The sequence below is a fragment of the Pristiophorus japonicus genome, chromosome 15, assembly GCF_044704955.1.
Source record: "Pristiophorus japonicus isolate sPriJap1 chromosome 15, sPriJap1.hap1, whole genome shotgun sequence".
Classification (NCBI taxonomy): Eukaryota; Metazoa; Chordata; class Chondrichthyes; family Pristiophoridae; genus Pristiophorus; species Pristiophorus japonicus.
Window position 1 is genome coordinate 133,725,985 of NC_091991.1, and position 20,857 is coordinate 133,746,841.

General features: G+C 39.0%; 1 protein-coding gene across 1 annotated transcript in view; it reads right to left on the reverse strand.

The window, feature by feature from the left end:
* Positions 1-1,069: 1,069 nt before the first annotated feature.
* Positions 1,070-20,857, reverse strand: part of nomo (nodal modulator) — a 78,412-nt gene continuing 58,624 nt past the window's right edge. The window contains exons 22-31 of the mRNA XM_070900938.1: positions 18,499-18,625; positions 17,549-17,662; positions 16,805-16,932; positions 15,343-15,484; positions 9,706-9,789; positions 7,107-7,217; positions 6,533-6,634; positions 6,265-6,384; positions 4,159-4,251; positions 1,070-1,697 (exon numbers count right to left, since the gene is read on the reverse strand). Of these exons, the coding sequence (XP_070757039.1) occupies positions 1,566-1,697; positions 4,159-4,251; positions 6,265-6,384; positions 6,533-6,634; positions 7,107-7,217; positions 9,706-9,789; positions 15,343-15,484; positions 16,805-16,932; positions 17,549-17,662; positions 18,499-18,625 (1,153 nt within the window). The 3' untranslated portion in view covers positions 1,070-1,565. The remainder of the gene's footprint in view (positions 1,698-4,158; positions 4,252-6,264; positions 6,385-6,532; positions 6,635-7,106; positions 7,218-9,705; positions 9,790-15,342; positions 15,485-16,804; positions 16,933-17,548; positions 17,663-18,498; positions 18,626-20,857) is intronic.

Here is a 20,857-nt window from a genome sequence, read left to right on the forward strand (position 1 = left end):
TACTGAATTCCATTTGCCACTTTTTAGCCCATTCCCTCAATTTATCAATATGTCTTTACAGCTTCCATTCGTCTTCGAAAGAATTAACTATACCTCCTATTTTGGAATGATCAGCAAATCTGACACCAGTCCCCGAGCCTTATATCTAAATCATTGATATACAGTGCATAGAATTAACCCTAGAACTGAACCCTGTGGAACCCCATTACCCTCTTTCAACCAATCTATAAAACTGCCATTAACTCCTACTTCAATTTCACCTTTCTAAACAATTTGTAATCTAGTTTTCCATTCTCCCCTAATTCCATACACTTAATCTTCTCCAGTAATCTCCCATGCTGTACTTTGTTAAAGTCTATACATACTACATCCACCGCATTTCCCCCTCTACTGTGGCTAATACTTCCTCAAAGAATTCTGCAGTTTGTCAAGCACGATCATCCCTATTGTAATTCATGCTGGGTACTGCTAGCTATTTTCTCAAGTATTTTGCCAGAGTCAGTTTTCAGAGGATTTCAAAACCTTCTCCAATGCACTTATGAGGTTTCTCTGGTGTGGTTAGGAGAGGGCGCTAAATGAGGTGGATGCACCTAATTTTGCAAACGGGACGTTGCACGATGACTGACATCATGATCTGAATTAAATTAGAGCTAGGCAGTAGAGTTTTGCAAAACTGGCAGCAAATTACCCGGCGGGGCGCTGGAAACTGGTGGTAAATAATTCGAAACGCATTATTGCCCCTCCGGGGCGCTAACAGAGACAATACACAACCAAATTTCTAGCCCCAAATGCACTAAGTTTTTAGCCGTGGACTTGGTTTCCAACACAAAATTTCTGCAAAGAATACTTTCTGTAAGCATTCTGAGTAATTAGAATAAAACAGATTTACAATAATGTAGTAGACCATTGTACATTCAGCTATCATTTCCCAAAGAGACAAACTAAAAGTGCAAGTTAATTACTGCGGTCTTAAAAGATGTGAAGTGACAATCCATGAGAATATTTGCAACAAAACAAGGAGAAATGACCCAGAGTCCCATTATTTGACAAAGCAAAATTAGCCTGGAAATAAAATGGTGAAAATATTTTTTAATGTAGGGTTCAACATCTTTCAGTTTTCCAGTGTGTTCAATAATGCACCACAGCCGTTTGTCAAATACTCTCATTTTACCATGGCTCAGTTCAAATATACAGTACAACCAATTATAAAACAGGCAGCATTGATTTCATGGTTTTGCTTATTGCGTGAGTTCTAATAAGAGTGAAAATAAATTAACATGCCTCTTTTATCAAAATTCTGCTCCACTAATATGCTTCTGAAATCTTTAAAACAATTCAGGTCATTGATCAAAAATAAACAACTGCAACCCCAAATTTTAATATAAATACAATCAAAGCACATTTTAGTTCAGGTCAGTGGAGGTTAGCAGTAAAAAGACAGACTCTTAATATGTAACGATGAATGATTTTAACAATAATGGACATATTTCACTGAACAAACCACACACTGAACAGGGACTCCGCAACTGCATGGAACTGAGCTCAGCCAGTTCATTCATTGGTAATTATGTGCGCCGTGTCTTTGGTCTTTTGGCTTGTCTCTTCGCTTCCTCCTGACTAACACCATCTAAACCACCTTGGCTGAGTGCCCGCACACCCTGTAAGCGATTTATCAACTGCATCAGCAATGGGATGAGCTGCAGGGGAAAAGAAAAGGTCACATTCATTATACATAATACTCTGAACTGACTACCTAGATAGGAATGAAATCCTAATGATGAAATTTTATCTTAAATCATACTTGAATTAGAACTAAATATGGGGAAGGCCTTTAAACAGTGTTATGAGTTAACTTGCACATTGTTAATTTTTAACAGGAAAATCTACTGGCAAGCCTGGTCTGAATAATGTGGAGGGAAGATCTGCGCTGGTCGCTAATATGCAACAAACAAAATCGTGATGTATTCAAAAACGTTTGCAGGAATTCATTACACAGTGATCAGAGCAATTCTTCCCCATAATGGTCAGGCTAAAAGAATAAACAGGTAAGAAGTGGTGTCCGTAATCCAAAAATAATAATGGTGAGTAAAGTAATGAAAAGAATAGCATCAATTTATTTGCGTGTGTGACCGAACTATTGTCCACTATCAAAATACAAAGAGGGGAAGAAATACCAGCTCAAACAAAATAGCACAATGTAGTGTATAAATTCATTATTGCACGTGACACTGTAGATAAGAGCGCCATGGTTTGCCAGAAAAATTAATGCCACGTGAAATTGGACTGCATAAATTGCTTTTCAGATCAAATGTGGTACAAATGAAATACATCCAGTGTGTGTAAGATAACATTACAACAAAATCTTTTTCCTGCTATAAATCTGCCACATTCAAGCATTTTATGGCACTATCACTATACAATGCTGAAGCATTAAAAATGTATTTTCATTCCTAGTTTACAAAATTTTAAGAACACATTTTAAGGACTTATAATTGCCTCATCGAACTAAGCAACTGGATGAGTTACCAGTTCTTGCTAATAACATTATCTGGGGCTAGTGCGGCTGAAAGAATTTAACACAATTCTATTTACAGGAGTTTGAAGATTGGGGTCAGTTGTTTAGAGATATAAACAGCTCACGGCTCCAATGAAGAATATTAATGCTCCCGCTGAACTTTTAATGATTTACACTAAAATTAAAATATTTTATAAATATATCCTCAACTCTACTGTATCAATGGAATTCACAAAGTGAAAACCCCACAAGTGTATTTGATTGGTAACAATAGGTAGCTTCTCACAGGTAGTATATACTGGGCGTTCTATTATCCCACAAGAATTTCTATTAAATGCAGTTGTTGAATTTTTCAGTTTCTAAAAAGGCACAAATCAAAAATAGTCCAAAGAAGCGGGCATTCTCTTTAAAATCAATAACATTTAGATAAAAATTAATTCAAATATATTTGTCTTTATTCATTTGAATCAGTGAGCAGCAGGCAGAGGTCCAATCCTGATGTAACATCACTGTGAAAAGGAACATCCCACCCGGTAAGTTAGCATTCCACCGCTCCTGAAACTATAAAAGGAGCGGTGGCGACGGCCCCTAGACAACGTAGCGGCCCCGACCTGCGAAAGGTCATCAGTGGCAGGTCGGGACCATAAAAGGAGCATACCACTGCAAGTTTTAGCGTGAGCCAGTCCGGGAGGGCGACAGCTGTGAAGAGGGCGGCTGGACTGGATGTCACCATAACCCATGTCGGTGATTGGAGCGTGGGCAGGGACAGCAGGAGCGGCAAGGTCGGGGCGAAGGAGCGGCGAGAGATTGCAAAACGATGTGATCGGGGCCCAGGAGAGGCACGAATTTGGGGCCCAGAAGAGGCAAGGGCCCAGTGGCAGCAAGGGCCAGCCCACACTGCGATATGTGTGAGCAGTAGGTCCGTGTAGCAGAGCTGGTCTCCAGTCATCTTGGTTAATCCATACAGTAAAAAAATCCACGCACAGGCATCTTTCACCCTTCAATACGCAGTTCGAGACCTGGAATATTAGGTCCTTCATTGAAACACCTGTGAACTCATCCCTTTTTGGGCGTGGAAGCAAGTCATCCTCGATACGAGGGACTGCCCAAGAAAGAACTATCAGTTGTCATTTTTATATTCTTTGTAGAATGAGTCACCACACAGTCTCTTTGAAATGCATCAAGTAAATGACACCAACTTAACAAACATAACTGGGGCAATTGGCACAACACTTGGAGTGAAACCTTGCTAGAAAAAGCAGAGGGGATTTGAGATAGGACTATAACACTAAAATGCTCTTGTCTAATGGGTTCCAGCAGAGGCTTACGGAATTACTCCGAACAGATTTTATAGTTTTGAACCTACAATGAAAAGCTTGTTTGTGTCCTAATTTTCTGTGTTAATTTGGACAACTATTAGGAGATTTGATTACTTTTTGCATCATAACTTGAATCCCTATTTGCATCATTTGCCATGAATGGTTCATATAATAATCTTGTATACAGCTGTTATTAATTTTCAGTAGCTTGGCTTTAAAAAAAAAGCTATTTTCTACCATAAAATCTGCAATAAAATGCCCATATGCTGCTCCCAGCTGCATGGAATCCATATATAATTTTAAGAGCTTGGAACAGAAGCCTACCTTATCGTGATTGTAACCTGCCAGCAGCAGGAGCAGAGTGAGAGGCAGAGCAATGTATGATCCCTGGGCAACATCCTGCTCGGGTAGCTTTCTCTGGAAATAGACAATATAGCAGAGTGAGACTGCATTCTACAGTAACATTTTTCCCAAACCATCACTTATTGTATTGGTGACAGAAACAGATAAAGGGATGGCAACATAATTGGTTTCAATTAATAAATAAATATAGGTGGCTACAAGTTTGTGACCCTGAAAGACATTTTTGTTAGTGTGCGTGTGTGTGATTTAGGTGCATACTATAAAATAGGCAAGTAGGTACTAACTAAAAAAAGTGACTGACTCTCTCATATACTCCCCCCTCCACATATGTTGAAAGAAGCAGCTTTGGAACTTGCTCAGAGAGCTGTCCAAGTGGATAATGAAAGTTCAGATATACAAAAGTCACTATAAATCAAAAATCCATTTGTGTAATGTGTAGTCAAACCCATTTACTTTGACTTTCATAAAACTCACATTACAGCACAATGCTTTCATAGAATTTCAACAAATGCAAACAAGAATTCAGCACTTTTCCCTCAATTACACAATCATTTAGTCAGATTACTATTGCAGTGATGGAAAATTGCATCTAAACCAAATCAGACAAAACAGTTCTTCCAAAAATGAAAAATTCCAGAGTTTAATAACCAAATCATAGTTGTAAACCACATTATTTTTCCCATAAAATGCAAAAATTGGACACGTCGTGAAACATTTGTAGACTATTCCCAATGACTGATGCAAGAAAGTCTCACTATGAATTTGGTTATAAAAACAAATTCTAATCATAGTTAAAGATGACAGTTCATAGTACAGTTTATGGGCTCCAATAAGATAAACCCAGCATGTTGATATATATTTTTTTAATTCATTCTCAGGATATGGCCGTCACTGGCAAGGATGGCATTTATTGCCCATTCTTAGTTTCCTTAAAAAACCATTATCTTTGGCCCGTGCCACAAACTCCGGTTGCTAGCCACTGATTTCATCTTCCTCCTTGGTCACTGTCTCAAACTGAATTAGATGGTTCACAACCTCAGCATCCTATTTGACCCGAGCTGAGCTTTCAACCCCATATCCTTTCCATCACCAAAACTGTCCATTTCCACCTCCATAATATCATTCTTCTCCGCCCCTGCCCATCAGTTGCTGGAACCTTCAGCCTTGCTTTTGTTACCTCCAGACTCTAATATTCCAATGGTCTTCTGGCTGGACACCCATCTACCACCCTTCATAACTGAAGTTCATCCAAAACTGCTGCTCGGTAATGGGTGACCAGGACTTGGTGCAGGTTAGGATATGGACGGCAGAGTTCTGGATGACCTGAAGTTTATGGAGGGTGGAAGATGGGAAGCTGGCTAGGAGAGCACTGGAATAGTCGACTCTCATTAATCTTATTTCAAAAACTTTAATATACCAATCTCTGAGCATCCTGAAGTTCTAAGACTGGAGTTATACTTCACTCTGTGCAAACTCAGCTTTTCCATGCTCGGCAGCCTCCTGGTTACATTGCTACTTTTGTGTTGGCACCACCTAAAACTGCCTTATATCAATGAGAAAGTAGCAGTATAAAGCCATTATAAAATCCAGTATATTTAAAACTACTTCAGTGAGACCAGTGTTTCATAGTCAAATAGGACAGATGAATCATTTCCAGCATGCCCAATTGACAAGAAACCAAATTCTGCTGAAAAAGCACCTTTTGTTAAGTTCGGTTAAATCTAATTAGGCAACAATAGATTCAGTTAAAATAAATTTAAACGATTTAGGCTTTACGGTCTTCAGAACAGACTAATCTAAAAGGGTGAAGCAACCCAGTGTGCACCTGGTTAAAGATCACTGCTCAATAACCATTTCAAGCTCTTGCATTCAATTAATTTTATCCTTAGCAAAGTGCAACGCTTCCAAGTAACAGATAAACGAATAAAATCATGAATCTCTCACTGAATCTTTCAATGTTAAGTCAAACACATTCAACAATCAATTATAATGGATGTTACTGTGGGAAAACAAATTCATTCACACACACGTTCTGAAGAATCTCAGAATCATTCTTCATTCACTTACCGAAGGGTTGAACATAAGGGTAATGTGTTTGTGGTAGCCTGTCGCGCTGAAGGCTATCTGGGGTAAGATGTACTCATACAGTGATTTGGGCAGTGTGGACTCCAGTACAACTACATAATTCTGCAACAAGGTAAGCAATAAAGCAGTTTATTCCTTTACAACAAGGAAAGCAAACTATTAGACCAACAAAAGCTATTTCAGTATTTGCATGCATTTACATAATTTAGTTCAATGCTGTCCCGTTCTAAAGAATGCAAATGTCTTTTACCTCTCCATCTCTTAGTAGTGGTGGGAAATGGAAAAAAAGAGACTGCCCCAGAGACACAGTTTGAATGGGGTTATCCAGGTTTTCACTTTTATACAGCACCACCTGAATAAATTAAACATATCCATTTTACACTTACATTTTTTTTTAAAGATTTCAAATATTTGCATACATTTACAGATTTTGAAATGCTGTTTAGTTCATAAAACAGTAACTTCTAAGTAGCAGCTTTACAATAGCACAGCATATTGGGGCACTTAGAGTGCGGCACAGGATGCCACCAGGAGTTTGATTCCATACTCCACAGACTCCATCCCCTCAGTCCTGCTACTGGAGGGAGTCACAAATTGTGAGCCAGATACTTCATCACAGGAAAGCCCGGGAAGAAAAAACTGGAAAACAGTCATCACATTAGTTCTCTTTCTCGTGTCTCTCAGGAGCAAAATGGAAGAGCATCATTGACGAAAGGCTAAGATCAGGTTGTTTTCCTAGCTGTTTGAGTTGCAGGAATTGGGGACACCAGAAGAAAGAAAAAAAGAATGGTAAGCACTTTTGCAAGTAAATCAACAAGACTTACCCGCAAAGTAGAAAGGTGCTCAGGTGAAGTGATAATATTGCCGCTTAAATCAAATTGATTAATTTGTCGGAATGCTAGAATATTCACACCATCAATATCGCTGCTGTCGACCTGTACAAAAGAAAATTCAAAGGAATTAGATTTTTATTGTTACCAGATTTGTTTCTACTGCAGCATGATTAACAAAATGTTATACACAAAAGCATCTACTCTGGGGCTAGTTTCCTGTGGGATATTTATATTTTTTTGGTGGTAGTTAAACTGATGAAATGTATATTTTAAAAAGGCAAGGATTATATTTCACTGAAGTTTTAGAAAGATTTTTATAAATATCAAGTCGGCAGTAGAACAGATTTATAAAGCCATATTTTATGTCCACCACTAACCCCATTTTAATCTGGTAGCATGTATAATGGAAGAGGAACTACATTATGCTTCAAACAAGAAACGGCTATATATTATTTTATAAAACTTTAGATTATATGTAAAAACATGTATATTTTAAATAACTAGGATTAAACCAAATAGGCTACAGCTACAAACAGGCCTTTATATTAACAGATTTGGCAGAATGGCATAACTTTGTTGACAAACTTTGTCCTCAGAGCTTGTTACTAAACTTGACAGCTCAAATGCATATGGCAAGCAACAAAATTGTCTCGCCCACATAGAAGCATACTTTCTGGAGGTTCACTATCTCAAGCCAATACTTATTCTGCTGAGAAACCTTAAAACAAAAACAGAAAACTCCATAAAGATCAGATAAATTAACAATCTGATTAATGAACCTATCCTGCAGGATAGCTGGACAAATAGGACCGATATGGATAGTGCCTATAAATGGGAGTGACGTGGTCAGCGGGCTGGATTCACACGCCAGAAGAGAGAGGCCTGAGGACCATCTTAAATTCGCCCAGGGGCCTCACTGGAATAAATCCGTCGAGCTGCCTGACACAGCTCGCCGGACTGGGCCTTTCGAATTTCAGCTGGCTTAGAAGCCGAGCGGCCCTCAGGCAAGTCCAGGGAGGGAGGGAGGAGGTAACTGGAAAAGGGGCAAGTGGCCCAGCAGTATTAATGTGGAGGCAAGAGGAGCACTCTTGGTCCAACTGGCTCACATTAAGGCGAGTTAAAAAAAAAACTTACCTGACAGCTCTTCAGAGGCCTCCCATGGTCCCCATAAGGGCCACTGGTTAGACTGGTGCCGGTGCTCATTTCAGGCAGGTGCCAGAGCTACCTGAACACAATTAATGCAAGCTTTGGTTGAGTGTGCCTTGAAATCAGATTGTAACTTTTTTTATTTTCTGTCATTGTAGGTTTAGATGAGCAATATGTCAGCAGCCCAGAACAAGAAGCATCTTGTAGCTCTCTGCACCCCCTCACCACTGTTTGCAAACAATGGCACAGCTACACAGTCAGTGAGCTTGAGAATTAACAAGTGAGTCACAGCACACATTTGAAAAGGAGCAAGTGGCATTGCTAGAGAAGCCGGAACCTGTTGCCAAATGGTCACCGTCAGCAAACCCGCTTCCTTTGGGAAATGCAGTAGTATTTGGCAATTTATGCTGCTCGTCAGTGGGACATGAAATAAAAGTGCGAGATATTCATCAGTCATCTGTGATGCACATGTGGGCAGCACATAGGCTGATAAACGCAGCTCATCCCCTCCTGGAAACCGAATATGGGAACACTGATGGCGCTGTCACTATAATGGAGGTTGGCTGCAGGTGTCCTTGCGGCTGATGGCACAGTTCCTTAACCGGCTCCCTATTGTGATGGTACTTGTAAGAGTTAGTTCCCCTTGATCACTGCCAGGTAGGTGTGACAGGACCTGCAGATATGTTTGGTGCTATAATGGCAGGTGTGGAGTCCAGCTCTGGTGCCTACAAATCCCTGTAACACGCTTTTCAATCTTCTACCACTTCAACCATGAAATACTATATACGCTTCAAAACCAATCCCCGTCATCAATTTTAACATGACTTGCTGACCACCACAGGACTCTGTAGCTTGTACATAGATGCCTCCCTGAGCTCCAATCAAAAGATTGTATTGTAAGAATTTTTTTTTTTAATGTCTCTTTTTTGTCAGCGCTTTCTTTCAAAGAATTAATATATACATTTTCAGCTATTTTGGGTTCCATTATCTACTGTTACGATCAGAATTTTTCATTTTCTTTTTTTTAATTAATTGATATGACACAACAAACCGCAAAACTGGAAACTTTATGGGAAAAAAGCAATGCAGAAAGCTGCTGTATCTTCAAGAGCTCCATTTTTCATAGATGTCCTCTTAGGCCCAGTCCAGATGGACAAAAGTAGTGTACAGCTAAATCCCAATCATGTTATGTTTAATTTAAATATGTCATAAAGCTCTAACCCATTTTGGTTGACAGCACTTGCATCCAGCATAAAAGGCCAGCTGGAAGATTATGTTCAAACAGTGGCATAGATCTGGCGATATGGATCTCTGTCCAATTTTCTGGGCTCCAATTATTCTTTTCACTCTGGCACTACAGCCATGGTCAGGCAGAGAGCAGCAACTTTAAAAATGTGGCTGAAACCTTCAAATATAAACACAAGAAATTCCATATTCAACTAACCTGTATGGCTCGATACTGTGGTAGAGCCCTTTCTATGTGATCATTGCCTTCAACTTTCAGCTGGATGTGGTACACACAACTAGGCTAGAGAGAAAAGACAGGAAAAATAATCAGGCAGCTTTCTGTTAAACCGGTTTTGATTCCGAGCGTTAGAAACAGAAGCATCGATGAGGAATTCCAACTGTAATGTCACTTACTAACTGACTAGCTAATTCACATTTTAAAATGCTGAACATGTAGGAGCATCACAAATGTGGCGCAATGCATCTATGCTCCAACACACCTTGCCTCATAGCTTCTTGCCCAAAATGTTCCACATGAGTTTCTGAACTCAAACGTGTGCTGCACTGAAGCAGTAATCGGAGGTTATGCATGTTCCCACGCTGATGGAGGCAAAACAAAATAATCTTCCAAGAAAGAAGAGAATTGAATTTTTGAAATATAATCCATTACATTACTACCAAAATGATCAGTTTAACTCTCTGCAAAACAAAATTAAGGGCTTATAGGTCTAATTATGTGGTTTAAATATAATTTTAGTACATGCACCTATAAATATTATATATCGATATAATTTACCATTGATAATTGTTGAATATTTCCCAAATATTATTTAGTCAAAATTATGCAAAAAATGTCAAATATTTCTTGAGAACTATTCAAACATATATAATTTACTTTCACTATTGTTATGTAATAATTTTCTACTAAATCTTTTCATCTATGCAAATGGGGGTGCTCAGACCCAAGGGAGTCTCTGCGGGGATCGCCAAGATCATCTAATTTCTGTCAGTCATCAGAATTCTGAATTTGTTTGTACTTGATGGCTTAACAGCATGTTATTTCTGCTACTGTATACCAATAAAAATGTTTTCTGCAATGAATGCACTGTTTATCTCTCAGTAGCTGACACTGCTTTTCACAAGCTAGGACAGGATATGATGAAAGCAGAGCCTCAAAATGTAAAATCCCTGGTCATATCTCCAACATAAAAGTTGGTCAATATACATTGAAAGCCAGCAGCATCTCTAGACGATGCTCATGATATCTGTAGCATGAGGACCGTATCGGGTTGCCTGGACCGAACTCCAGCAGTCTTTGAAGTCAAGCTAATCAAAATAGTGATCTCCTAAAGAAAACGAGTATGTGCTCTGTCAGCTTCAACTACTGCCAACCAACATTAGGAATAGTTTTGTTTACAGGCAAGTGTTCACGAATGCTAGTTTGCAGACTAGGGAAGCAGACATAATCATTATCTAAAATAGGATGTCTGGAAAGTAACACTGTGACATGAAAGACTTTTGGCGTAAAAGTACTGTGTTTCGATTCTTTTATTCCAGTTCTCTCATGTCAATCAATTGTTTTCCAAGACTCAGCAGGGAGACAGAACTCCATGGGGCAGAGTGAAATGATTCTGAAAAGGGCTCAGAATTGAACACTTTATTTTGAAGATAGTTTAAAGTAATGTACAAGTTAAGCATTCATATTGCTTATTCCTGCTGTATTCCTATTTGTTTGTGATTATAACCAATGTAAATTTAGCCTTAATGTTAGTCTGGTAATACTGTATATCAGGCCAAAAATCGCAGTCTGTATGGGCGCGTATGATGTATGCACGCATCCATACAGGCCCCACAAGTGCTGGTTCTTGGCGCGCAATGCGCATGCGGCCAAAATCGGCACTTGAGAACTTTTCAGTTTTTTGACTGTCTTTTGACAGTTCCAACGCATCCCTGGGAGAAGTCCTTCGCGGGCGGAGAAACTCTTGCCCAGCGAATGTTCTTCAAACTCTTACTCAAGGCCTGCTTTTATCAGTGTAAGAATTTTAAGATAGAAAAATAAAATGTTATCAATAATATTTATATTAAAAACCCTGTCCATTAAGGTAAGTTTATTTTTACCCCTATTAAAACATATTAAAAGAATAATTTTTTGTCGAAAACATTTCATTAAATTCAATTTCAATTAATTTTAAATATGTGAAGTGTTTTTCTTATTTATTTAAGATGTGTGTGTTTTGGGGGGTATTCCCATTCATAGAAATGGTGATCTCCGTAAAAACGGAACTCACCATTATTGTGAATAGGGATCCGCCATTTTCATTGGTTGGTCCGGCCCATGTGATCCCAGGCTGCATATACGCTCCTGGAATATGTGGGACCCTACGCTGGACTGCAAATGGAGGCATCGGACCGCAATTTCTGGGCCATCATCTTTTAGAATGAATAGGACTGCAATAGTGGTACAAAATAAATTGGGAAAAATGTCATTGTTAATCCTGTGGCATACTACTCCTATTCACAACATAAGATTGCAAGTCTTAGAACATAGGGGACACAAGATTGCTTATGGAAACTACAGGCAAAATACTGTAGAGATTGGAAATCTGAAAGAAAAACAGGAAATGCTGGAAACACAAAGCAGGCCAGGCAGCATCTAAGAACATAAGAAATAGTTCAGGAGCAGGCCATTTGGCCCCTCGAGCCTGCTCCGCCATTTAATAAAATCATGGCTGATCTGATCATGGGCTCAGCTCCACTTCCCTAACCCTTTACTCCCTTATCGCTCAAAAATCTGTCTATCTCCGCTTTAAATATATTCAATGACCCAGCCTCCACATCTCTCTGGGGCAGAGGATTCCACAGATGTACAACCCTCAAACAAGAAATTCCTCCTCATCTCAGTTTTAAATGGGCGACCCCTTATTCTAAAACTATGCCCCCTAGTTCTAGATTCCCCCATGAGTGGAAACATCCTCTCTGCATCTACCTTGTCGGATCCCCCTCAGTATCTTATATGTCTCAATAAGATCACCTCTCATTCTTCTGAACTTCAATGAGTACAGGCCCAACCTGCTCAATCGTTTTTCATGAGTCAACCCCTTCATCTCAAGAATCAACCTTCTCTGAACTGCCTCCAATGGAAGTATATCCCTCCTTAAATAAGGAGACCAAAACTGTACGCAGTACTCTAGGTGTGACTTCACCAATACCCTGTACAGTTGTAGCAGGACTTCTCTGCTTTTATACTCCATTCCCTTTGCAATAAAGGCCAACATTCCATTCGCCTTCCCGAATACTTGCTGTACCTGCATACTAACTTTTTGTGTTTCATGCACAAGGACCCCCAGGTCCCTCTGTACTGCAGCAATTGATAATTTTTCTCAATTTAATTAATAATTTGCTTTTTTATTTTTTCTGCCAAAGTGGATAACCTCACACTTTTTCACATTATACTCCATCTGCCAAATTTTTGTCCATTCACTTAGCCTGTCGATATCCCATTGCAGATTTTTTGTGTCCTCCTCACAACTTGCTTTCCCATCCATCTTTGTACCATCAGCAAACTTGGCTACATTACACTCGCTCCCTTCATCCAAGTCATTAATATAGATTGTAAATAGATGAGGCCCCAGCACTGATCCCTGTGGCGCCCCACTAGTTACTGTTTGCCAACCGGAAAATGACCCATTGATCCCGACTCTGTTAGTTAGTCAATCCTTTATCCATGCTAATATATTACCCTTAATTCTGTGAACTTTTATCCTATGCAGTAAGCTTTTATGTGGCACCTTCTCGAATGCCTTCTGGAAATCCAAATATACCACATCCACTGGTTCCCCCTTATCCACCCTGCTCGTTACATTCTCAAAGAACTCCTGCAAATTTGTCAAACATCATTTCCCTTTCATAAAAGCATGCTGATTCTGCTTGACCAAATTACGCTTTTCCAAATGTCCTGCTATTGCTTCCTTAATAATGGACTCCAGCACTTTTCCAACGACAGATATTAGGTCTATAGTTTCCTGCTTTCTGTCTGCCTCCTTTTTTTAAATAGGAGCATTACATTTGTGGTTTTCCAATCCACTGAGACCTCCCCAGAATCCAGGGAATTTTGGTAGATTACAACCAAAGCGGAGAAAAGAAAACGATTAACGTTTCGAATCTTCTAATCTAGATGTTACCGATGAACAGCTCATCAGGAGGAATAAAGCAAGGGGAAAGGGGTGAGAAAATCACTGACGAAAATTCCTGCCTCGCTGGGTGCGTACGAAATGTGCACGGATCCAGCGAGGCCTCGCAAAAGCCGGTTTTCGGGGCGCGATGCGCTTGCACCGAAAACCGGCTTTCCCGATCTGTCAAGATTTCTCTGTATAGATCCTCTGCATCCCTGGGAGAAGGACATCTGCGTGGGAGAGATTGGGCTATTTGCCCAACTCATGCCCAGAGAATGTCCTTCAAACTTTTACGCCTGGTAAAAGCAAGGGCATAGCTTACTTTTACCAGCGTAAGAGTTTTAAAACATATAAAAATTTAATTTAAACACTGTTATATTAAAATCCTTGTCCATTAAGGTAAATTTATTAACACTATTAAGACACATTAAAAAAAAATTCAAAAAAAAATATATTTTTTCTAAAACATTTAATTTCAATTCATTTTAAATATGCAAGGTGTTTTATTTATTTATTATGCTGTGTTTCAGGGGGTTATTCTCATTGATAGTAATGGGAACTCGTAGAAACGGAGTTTCCATTTTTATCAACGAGCATACTGCCTAGCAATTGGTGGTCCAGGCCCACGTGACTCCAGCATGCACGTACCTGACAAGACATCTCCCCATGCGCTGCACAGTGAATCTAGGCCTCCGACCGGGATCCTACATTCCTCCGGGACCACAGGTACTTTCGTAGATTTCTTTCGGGTCGGAGGCATTCGTATGAAGGAAGCCTCCAACCGCAATTTTCCCCTTTTTCTTTTCTGGCTTATCTGGACATATTCCCCCCACTACCTTTTCCCTGATAAGATGGTCATCTTTAGCATCTATTGGTTCTGACAAAGGGTAGTGAGATTTGAAATATTAACCATTTTTCCTTTCTCCACAGATGCTGTCTGACTTGCTTTTGTGTTTCCAACATTTGCATTTTTATTGCTTACAGAAATTGCAAGTTGCTGTAAACTCAATAAAACATAGAAACATAGAAAATAGGTGCAGGAGTAGGCCATTCGGCCCTTCGAGCCTGTACCACCATTCAATAAGATCATGGCTGATCATTCTCTCAGTACCCCTTGATCCCTTTAGCCGTAAGGGCCATATCTAACTCCCTCTTGAATATATCCAATGAACTGGCATCAACAACTCTCTGCGGCAGGGAATTCCACAGGTTAACAACTCTCCGAGTGAAGAAGTTTCTCCTCATCTCAGTCCTAAATGGCCTACCCCTTATCCTAAGACTGTGTCCCCTGGTTCTGGACTTCCCCAACATCGGGAACATTCTTCCCGCATCTAACCTGTCTAGTCCCGTCAGAATCTTATACGATTCTATGAGATCCCCTCTCATCCTTCTAAACTCCAGTGTATAAAGGCCCAGTTGATCCAGTCTCTCTCCCAACAAGAAGTATGTCAATATTTGCAGGGGGTCCATGTGATTGTGACAATTTCTGCAGGGGTTCCCCGTACAATAAAGTTGGAAAACCAGCGATTTACATTACTGTATGTGAATTTTGACCATACACCATTTTTTTATTGTTTTAATACATTATCAAATTGAATAATAAATATTAAAAGTGCATGAGCAAGTTCTCTTCAATAAACATTTTTAGAATTAAATCTGAGAGTCAAATTGTTAAACCTTACCAGGAGACCACGGAGACGGAATTTTCCATCTTCATCAGTCACTGTATCCTCTCCATAAATGCTACAGTCGTTCTGGCCAACAGCCTCTACTGCAACTCCTTGTTCAGGCTCCCCATTTAGTGAGGATACAGTTCCAAAACAGCTTTAAAAAAAAAATGGATGTTTTAGACTTTTTTGATAGTAATTTAGACAGATATTATGAATTGATTGCCAATCAGAAGAAATAACATCTCAAGAAATAACCTTCCCAAAATAATACTGTCTGCAATTTGTTCTTGAATATTTTACAGAATACATTTAATAATCAAATACAGAGCTTTTTTGGGTAATCTAGAGAGAAAGCACACAATAATACAAAGTAACACAGCATTTGAACATCTAGCTGCAGAACTCAAAGGGGTAAGACTGGTAATTTTGAAAATTGCTCACTTTCAAGGCTCATTATTGGTGTCCTTCACATAGTCTGTGGCGGGGTGTTTTATTACAGAACAGACTCTCAAATGGCAATAAGAGAACAGTGAACAGCAAAAGCACCACAAACATTATAAAGTCGATAGCAGGGTGACAATGTAGTTCAATACGCCAATTTATTTATCCTGCAACTGAACAGAATTTAGCTTTCTAAGAAAACGTGGGTCTTTTTTTAAAAAAAAATGTGTGTCTTTTTGTGCTACACACTATTCCTGGCTGAAAGACATTTCCCTAGGCCTCCTCTGAAGGTAGCTGCAAAGAAGTTCATGACAACAGCTTAGAGTGATTCTCCCTCTCATTCCCTCTGTGCAATACTTGACTTCCAGTCAGCACAGCAGAGATCACTGTACGCTGTGTGGAGCAACAGGGCATGAACCTAATGGTCTGCGGTGCTTCTTTGAGATATGCCACTGCTTCCCCTGCTGAAATTATAGGGAAAATCTGAGCACTACGGGTTCATCCCATATTAATATACAAGAGATAAGCACTTGCACTCACTGATTGAGTTTCACTTATTTAAAAATGTTCCACTCCAGTTCAGCTATAGGAAACACAAGTTCACAATCATTTTTTTTAAAGCTTATTTAAGGTTTTAACACATGCTGAAACAGATTGCAGTCAAGTTCAAACATGAAGCATTATTCAATAAATGCATTATTAGTTTCATGCTTGTAACTCATCACTTTCACTACTTTACTCTATTAAGTGTGACTTTTCACAAAATGTAATTCTAACCACAGTATTTTAGATTTTAATTTTATTCTGCAGGAAAATGTTCAGATTTGCAATCATGTAACATAATGCCAGATCGCATTCACATACATGAGCTATTCTAGTTGTTACTGGCTCATATTATAAAAACACACCCACTCAGGTTTGCCATACCAAAATATACACGCCAATTATTTTGGACAACTTGCCTATGCCATAGCAAAAAGGCCAATAGCACTTATTTAGAAACAGATTGCTACCCCCCACCCCACACACAAACCTGTAGGCAGTCCGATAGCCTGTAATTTTGATTTTAAGAGTTTGTCCTTCTTGTGCTTCGATCATTTGTGACACAGGTTCAAAGCGAAACTCCTTCATCATGGGTTTGAAGTAGTACTGACCAGGACTCTGCACACCAATATAGAATACAGGAACAGCATACAATTACTTCATGTTTAGATGAAAAAAATAACAGTGATTGTTTTCATTTCAGTTCTAATATGGATAAAGATATGTTTCACTCTATCTTATTAGCAGCCAAATTAATTTATACAAGTACACTTAAAAGGGACTGGGTGGTAAAGTGTGTTAGATCATTTTTTTTTTTAAATCTAGGTTATTGGATTTGAGAGATAATGATTTTCTCTCTCTGCTAGTTGCAAGAGTCCTAAGCGAAATTAGTTTGGACAGTCTCAACTCTGTTCTTAATGAACTCGCAGGACAAAACTACCCACAATTAGGCAGACAAGCTGGCAGTGTGAAAAGTGCCAATAAAGTCACCTTGGTGTAGTAATGGACGCTGATCCGAGGCAGGGGCAGGGACATTGTCAAGGCAGAGTGAAGGGAGTTTTACTGTGCACCTGATCCCTGCTGTGCTGACTCTACCAACCAAAGCGGAAAGCATTCCATTCCCAACACTGGTATCCCTCGTCTAAAAGAATACAAAGTGAACAGAAAAATCTCTAACAATATTTAAAATTGGCTTAAATAAGTTCATTTTTTGACAAAGTAAAATAAACTTTACCAGGTTTGCAAAAGTAAGCATGCCATTCTCTTGTGTGAGCAGATTAGAGCGGAACTGTCCTCCACTAAGAGACAATAGAACTCCAGAAAGGGGCTGATGATCATCAGTTTTTATCTGTTTATACAAAACGTTAAACATATTTATATAATTTTAAAAAGGCATTAAAACAAAATTTACAATTCCATGAACACTACTTATTTCACAATGAATGTTATAACCATATCACAATTAAAGCATCAATTTATTCAAGTCTAATCAATTGATGAAACCTATTACCTATACAAGTCATATTTATTATATAGGATGGTATGGTCAGTTGGCATTTAAAATGCAAGACCTTGAAATTAAATATGAAAGCAGCATAATGAACAATCTAAAGAATTTACATTTCTAATTATATCAGGATACCCTAAACTGCTTCACAACCACTGAATTACTTTTGGATTTGCAGTCAATAATGAGCCAAGCAGACCCATCTATCTATTTGATAAAAGCTAAAGCCAGAGCAGCCTATGGCTTCAATGTTAATCCACAAAGGACATAAGGGAATACAGATCTCAACTACATTTGGAACTTTAGAATTCAAACCCTTAAAAACTTGTGGTAACAGCACTCCATTTAAAATCTAAACAAGTGGTTTAACTTAAAATACATTCTGAAAATACATTTCTGAAGAATTCTAGAAAAAAAAGGTATGTTTTTGTAATATCGTTATGACAAACAAAAGCACAAAATCCCTGACTATCAGTAGTGTTAACTAACAGTCATTTACACTCGACTCTATGAAGCTGTGTGCCATGTGGCCAGATCTGTACAATGACTGGTAAACTGCAGTAATAAGTAGCTTCCAAAAATGATAATTAAAAACAAAATGTTTTAAAAGGCCAAAATTAACACACTTCGTGTTTAATTAAAATTACAATTTGCACAGTGCTTCAAATTAAACTTACCTCAAAAGTAACTCCTGCTAATGCAAAAGCTTTAAAATCGCCAACTGTTCCCTCTAATGCAGTCAAAACAAAACCTTCCTTTTGGGCAGTTATAGAATACTCCTGGTTTCTGTGTAATGGTCCAACTCTGTAAATTTAATTAAAAAGATAGTCATACCACTTCTGTACTTTCAAACACCATAATGGGGGAGAGTTGAAAAAACAGGAAAGAAACGTTGCTGTTTGAACACCAGGTAAACCATTTCGAGTTTCACAACTACAAACAATCCTTTTTGTAAACAAGCAGCTACTTAACATTTTCAGCTCGGACCAAGTAGTGCAGTTTTTTTGTTTCAAAAACTAATTTTTAAAGTTTTATATTTTGAAAATAATGGCTGCATTTTAGAGCAAAGAATTTTTTTAATATCGAAATAAAAGCATTATTTAACAATGTGTCAAAGGCTGCTGACAGGTCGAGAAGGGTGAGGAGGGACAGTGCATGTGGTTACAGTCACATATGATGTCAGTTATGACTTTGATAAGGGCCGTTTCAGTGCTATTGGAATGGTGGAAACTTGACTGGAGAGGTTCAAACATGGAGTTGCAGGAACGATGAACATGCATTTGGGAGGTGACACCATGTTCACGGACTTTGGAGAGGAAAGGGAGGTTGTATGTGGGGCGATAGTTTGCAAGGAGAGAGTTTGCGAGGTTAAGTTTTTTTGAGGATGGGGTGATGATGGCAGAATTGAAAGGGATGGGGACAGTACCTGAAGAGAGGGAACCCTTTACTTGCTCCCATGCTAGCGATTATTGTAAAGGAAGTTGGGTGGTCAGCAGTCTACTGGGATTAGGGTCAAAAAAGCAGGAGGTGGGTTTTATGGACAAGATCAGCTCGGAGAAGGCATGGGGACAAAAGCAAAAAACTGCAGATGCTGGAAATCTGAAATAAAACAGAAAATGCTGGAAATACTCATCAGGTCAGGCAGTATCTGTGGAGAGAAACAGAGTTAACGTTTTAGGTAGACCACCTTTCATCAGAACTGGAAAACGTCAGAGATATAATAGGTTTTAAGCAGGTGCTGAGGTAGGAAAAGGGGGAGGGGGGGGAAACAAAAGGCAAGGTCTGTGATAGGGTGGCAGGCAGGAGAAATTAAATGACAAAAGGGACGATGGTGCAAGGCAAAACAGGATGGTAATGGGACAAGTAAAGAAACAAAAGATGGGTCTAGAGGAGCTGTAAATGGGAATAGCATGGGGAGATAAGAGAGAAACTCAGATTTCTCTCCACAGATACTGCCCGACCTGCTGAGTATTTCCAGCATTTTCTGTTTTTAGTTCAGATTTCCAGCATCAGGGCTAGGGCAGGGAGGGATGTAGCAGAGACAACTGAATGGATGGTCTCAATCTTAGTAACAAGAAAGTTCGTGAGCTCCTCGCACATTTTGCTGGGAGTGAGGGCTGAGAAGGCAGGGAAGAGGGGTTTTAGGAGACGGCAGTAGTGCAGAAAAGAAGCCAGGGGATATCTGCATTCTTGGAATTGCAAAATTGTCATAAAGCAAGAACATAATAAAGTTGGAATCTTGAGAGCCAAGGCTCATTTCCCTTCCAACACAAGTTTGCTGTATGATCCAAATTTACTTATAGAAATCCCAATAATACAATAGGCACAATCACAAGTACAATTTTATTTCATCTTACCACTTACAATTTTATATTTTGTTTTAGATGGTAGGCATTTTTCTATGCATTAAATGGAGGTAAGCTATGAACTGAAATAGAATTGTAATACTGCTCTAGCCATAGATCCACATTGCCCCCTAGTGCCTCAAAGCTATTTTCTTCCTTAGCCTTTACTTTACGAAAAGCTGAGAATCCAATCAAAGTCTCATATAGCAATTTCCTGTCGAAATTATCTCCTTTTAATTTTATGTAGTTTTTAACCCCATCTATTCAAATCTGTAATCTTGGTCATATCACAATATTCATCTTTCAGTGTGCATGCATCCAAATACTTCAGAGTGCAGTTTACACAACTCTCGGTTTGTGTCATTGTTTTTACAATGTAAACTGTATACTACGATAAATTTATTGATTCAAGCAACATAGGACAGGAGTAGGCCATTTGGCCCCTCGAGCTTGTTCCGCCATTCAATGAGATCATGGCTGAACTGCGACCTAACTCCATATACCCACCTTTGGCCCATATCCCTTAATAACTCTGGTTAACAAAAAGCTATCAATTTAAAATTTAAAATTAACAATTGACTGAACATCAATTGCCATTTGCAGAATAGTGTTCAAAACATCTACCATCCTTTGTGTGTAGAAGTGTTTCCAATTTCACTACTGAAAGGCCTGGCTCTAATTTTTAGTCTAT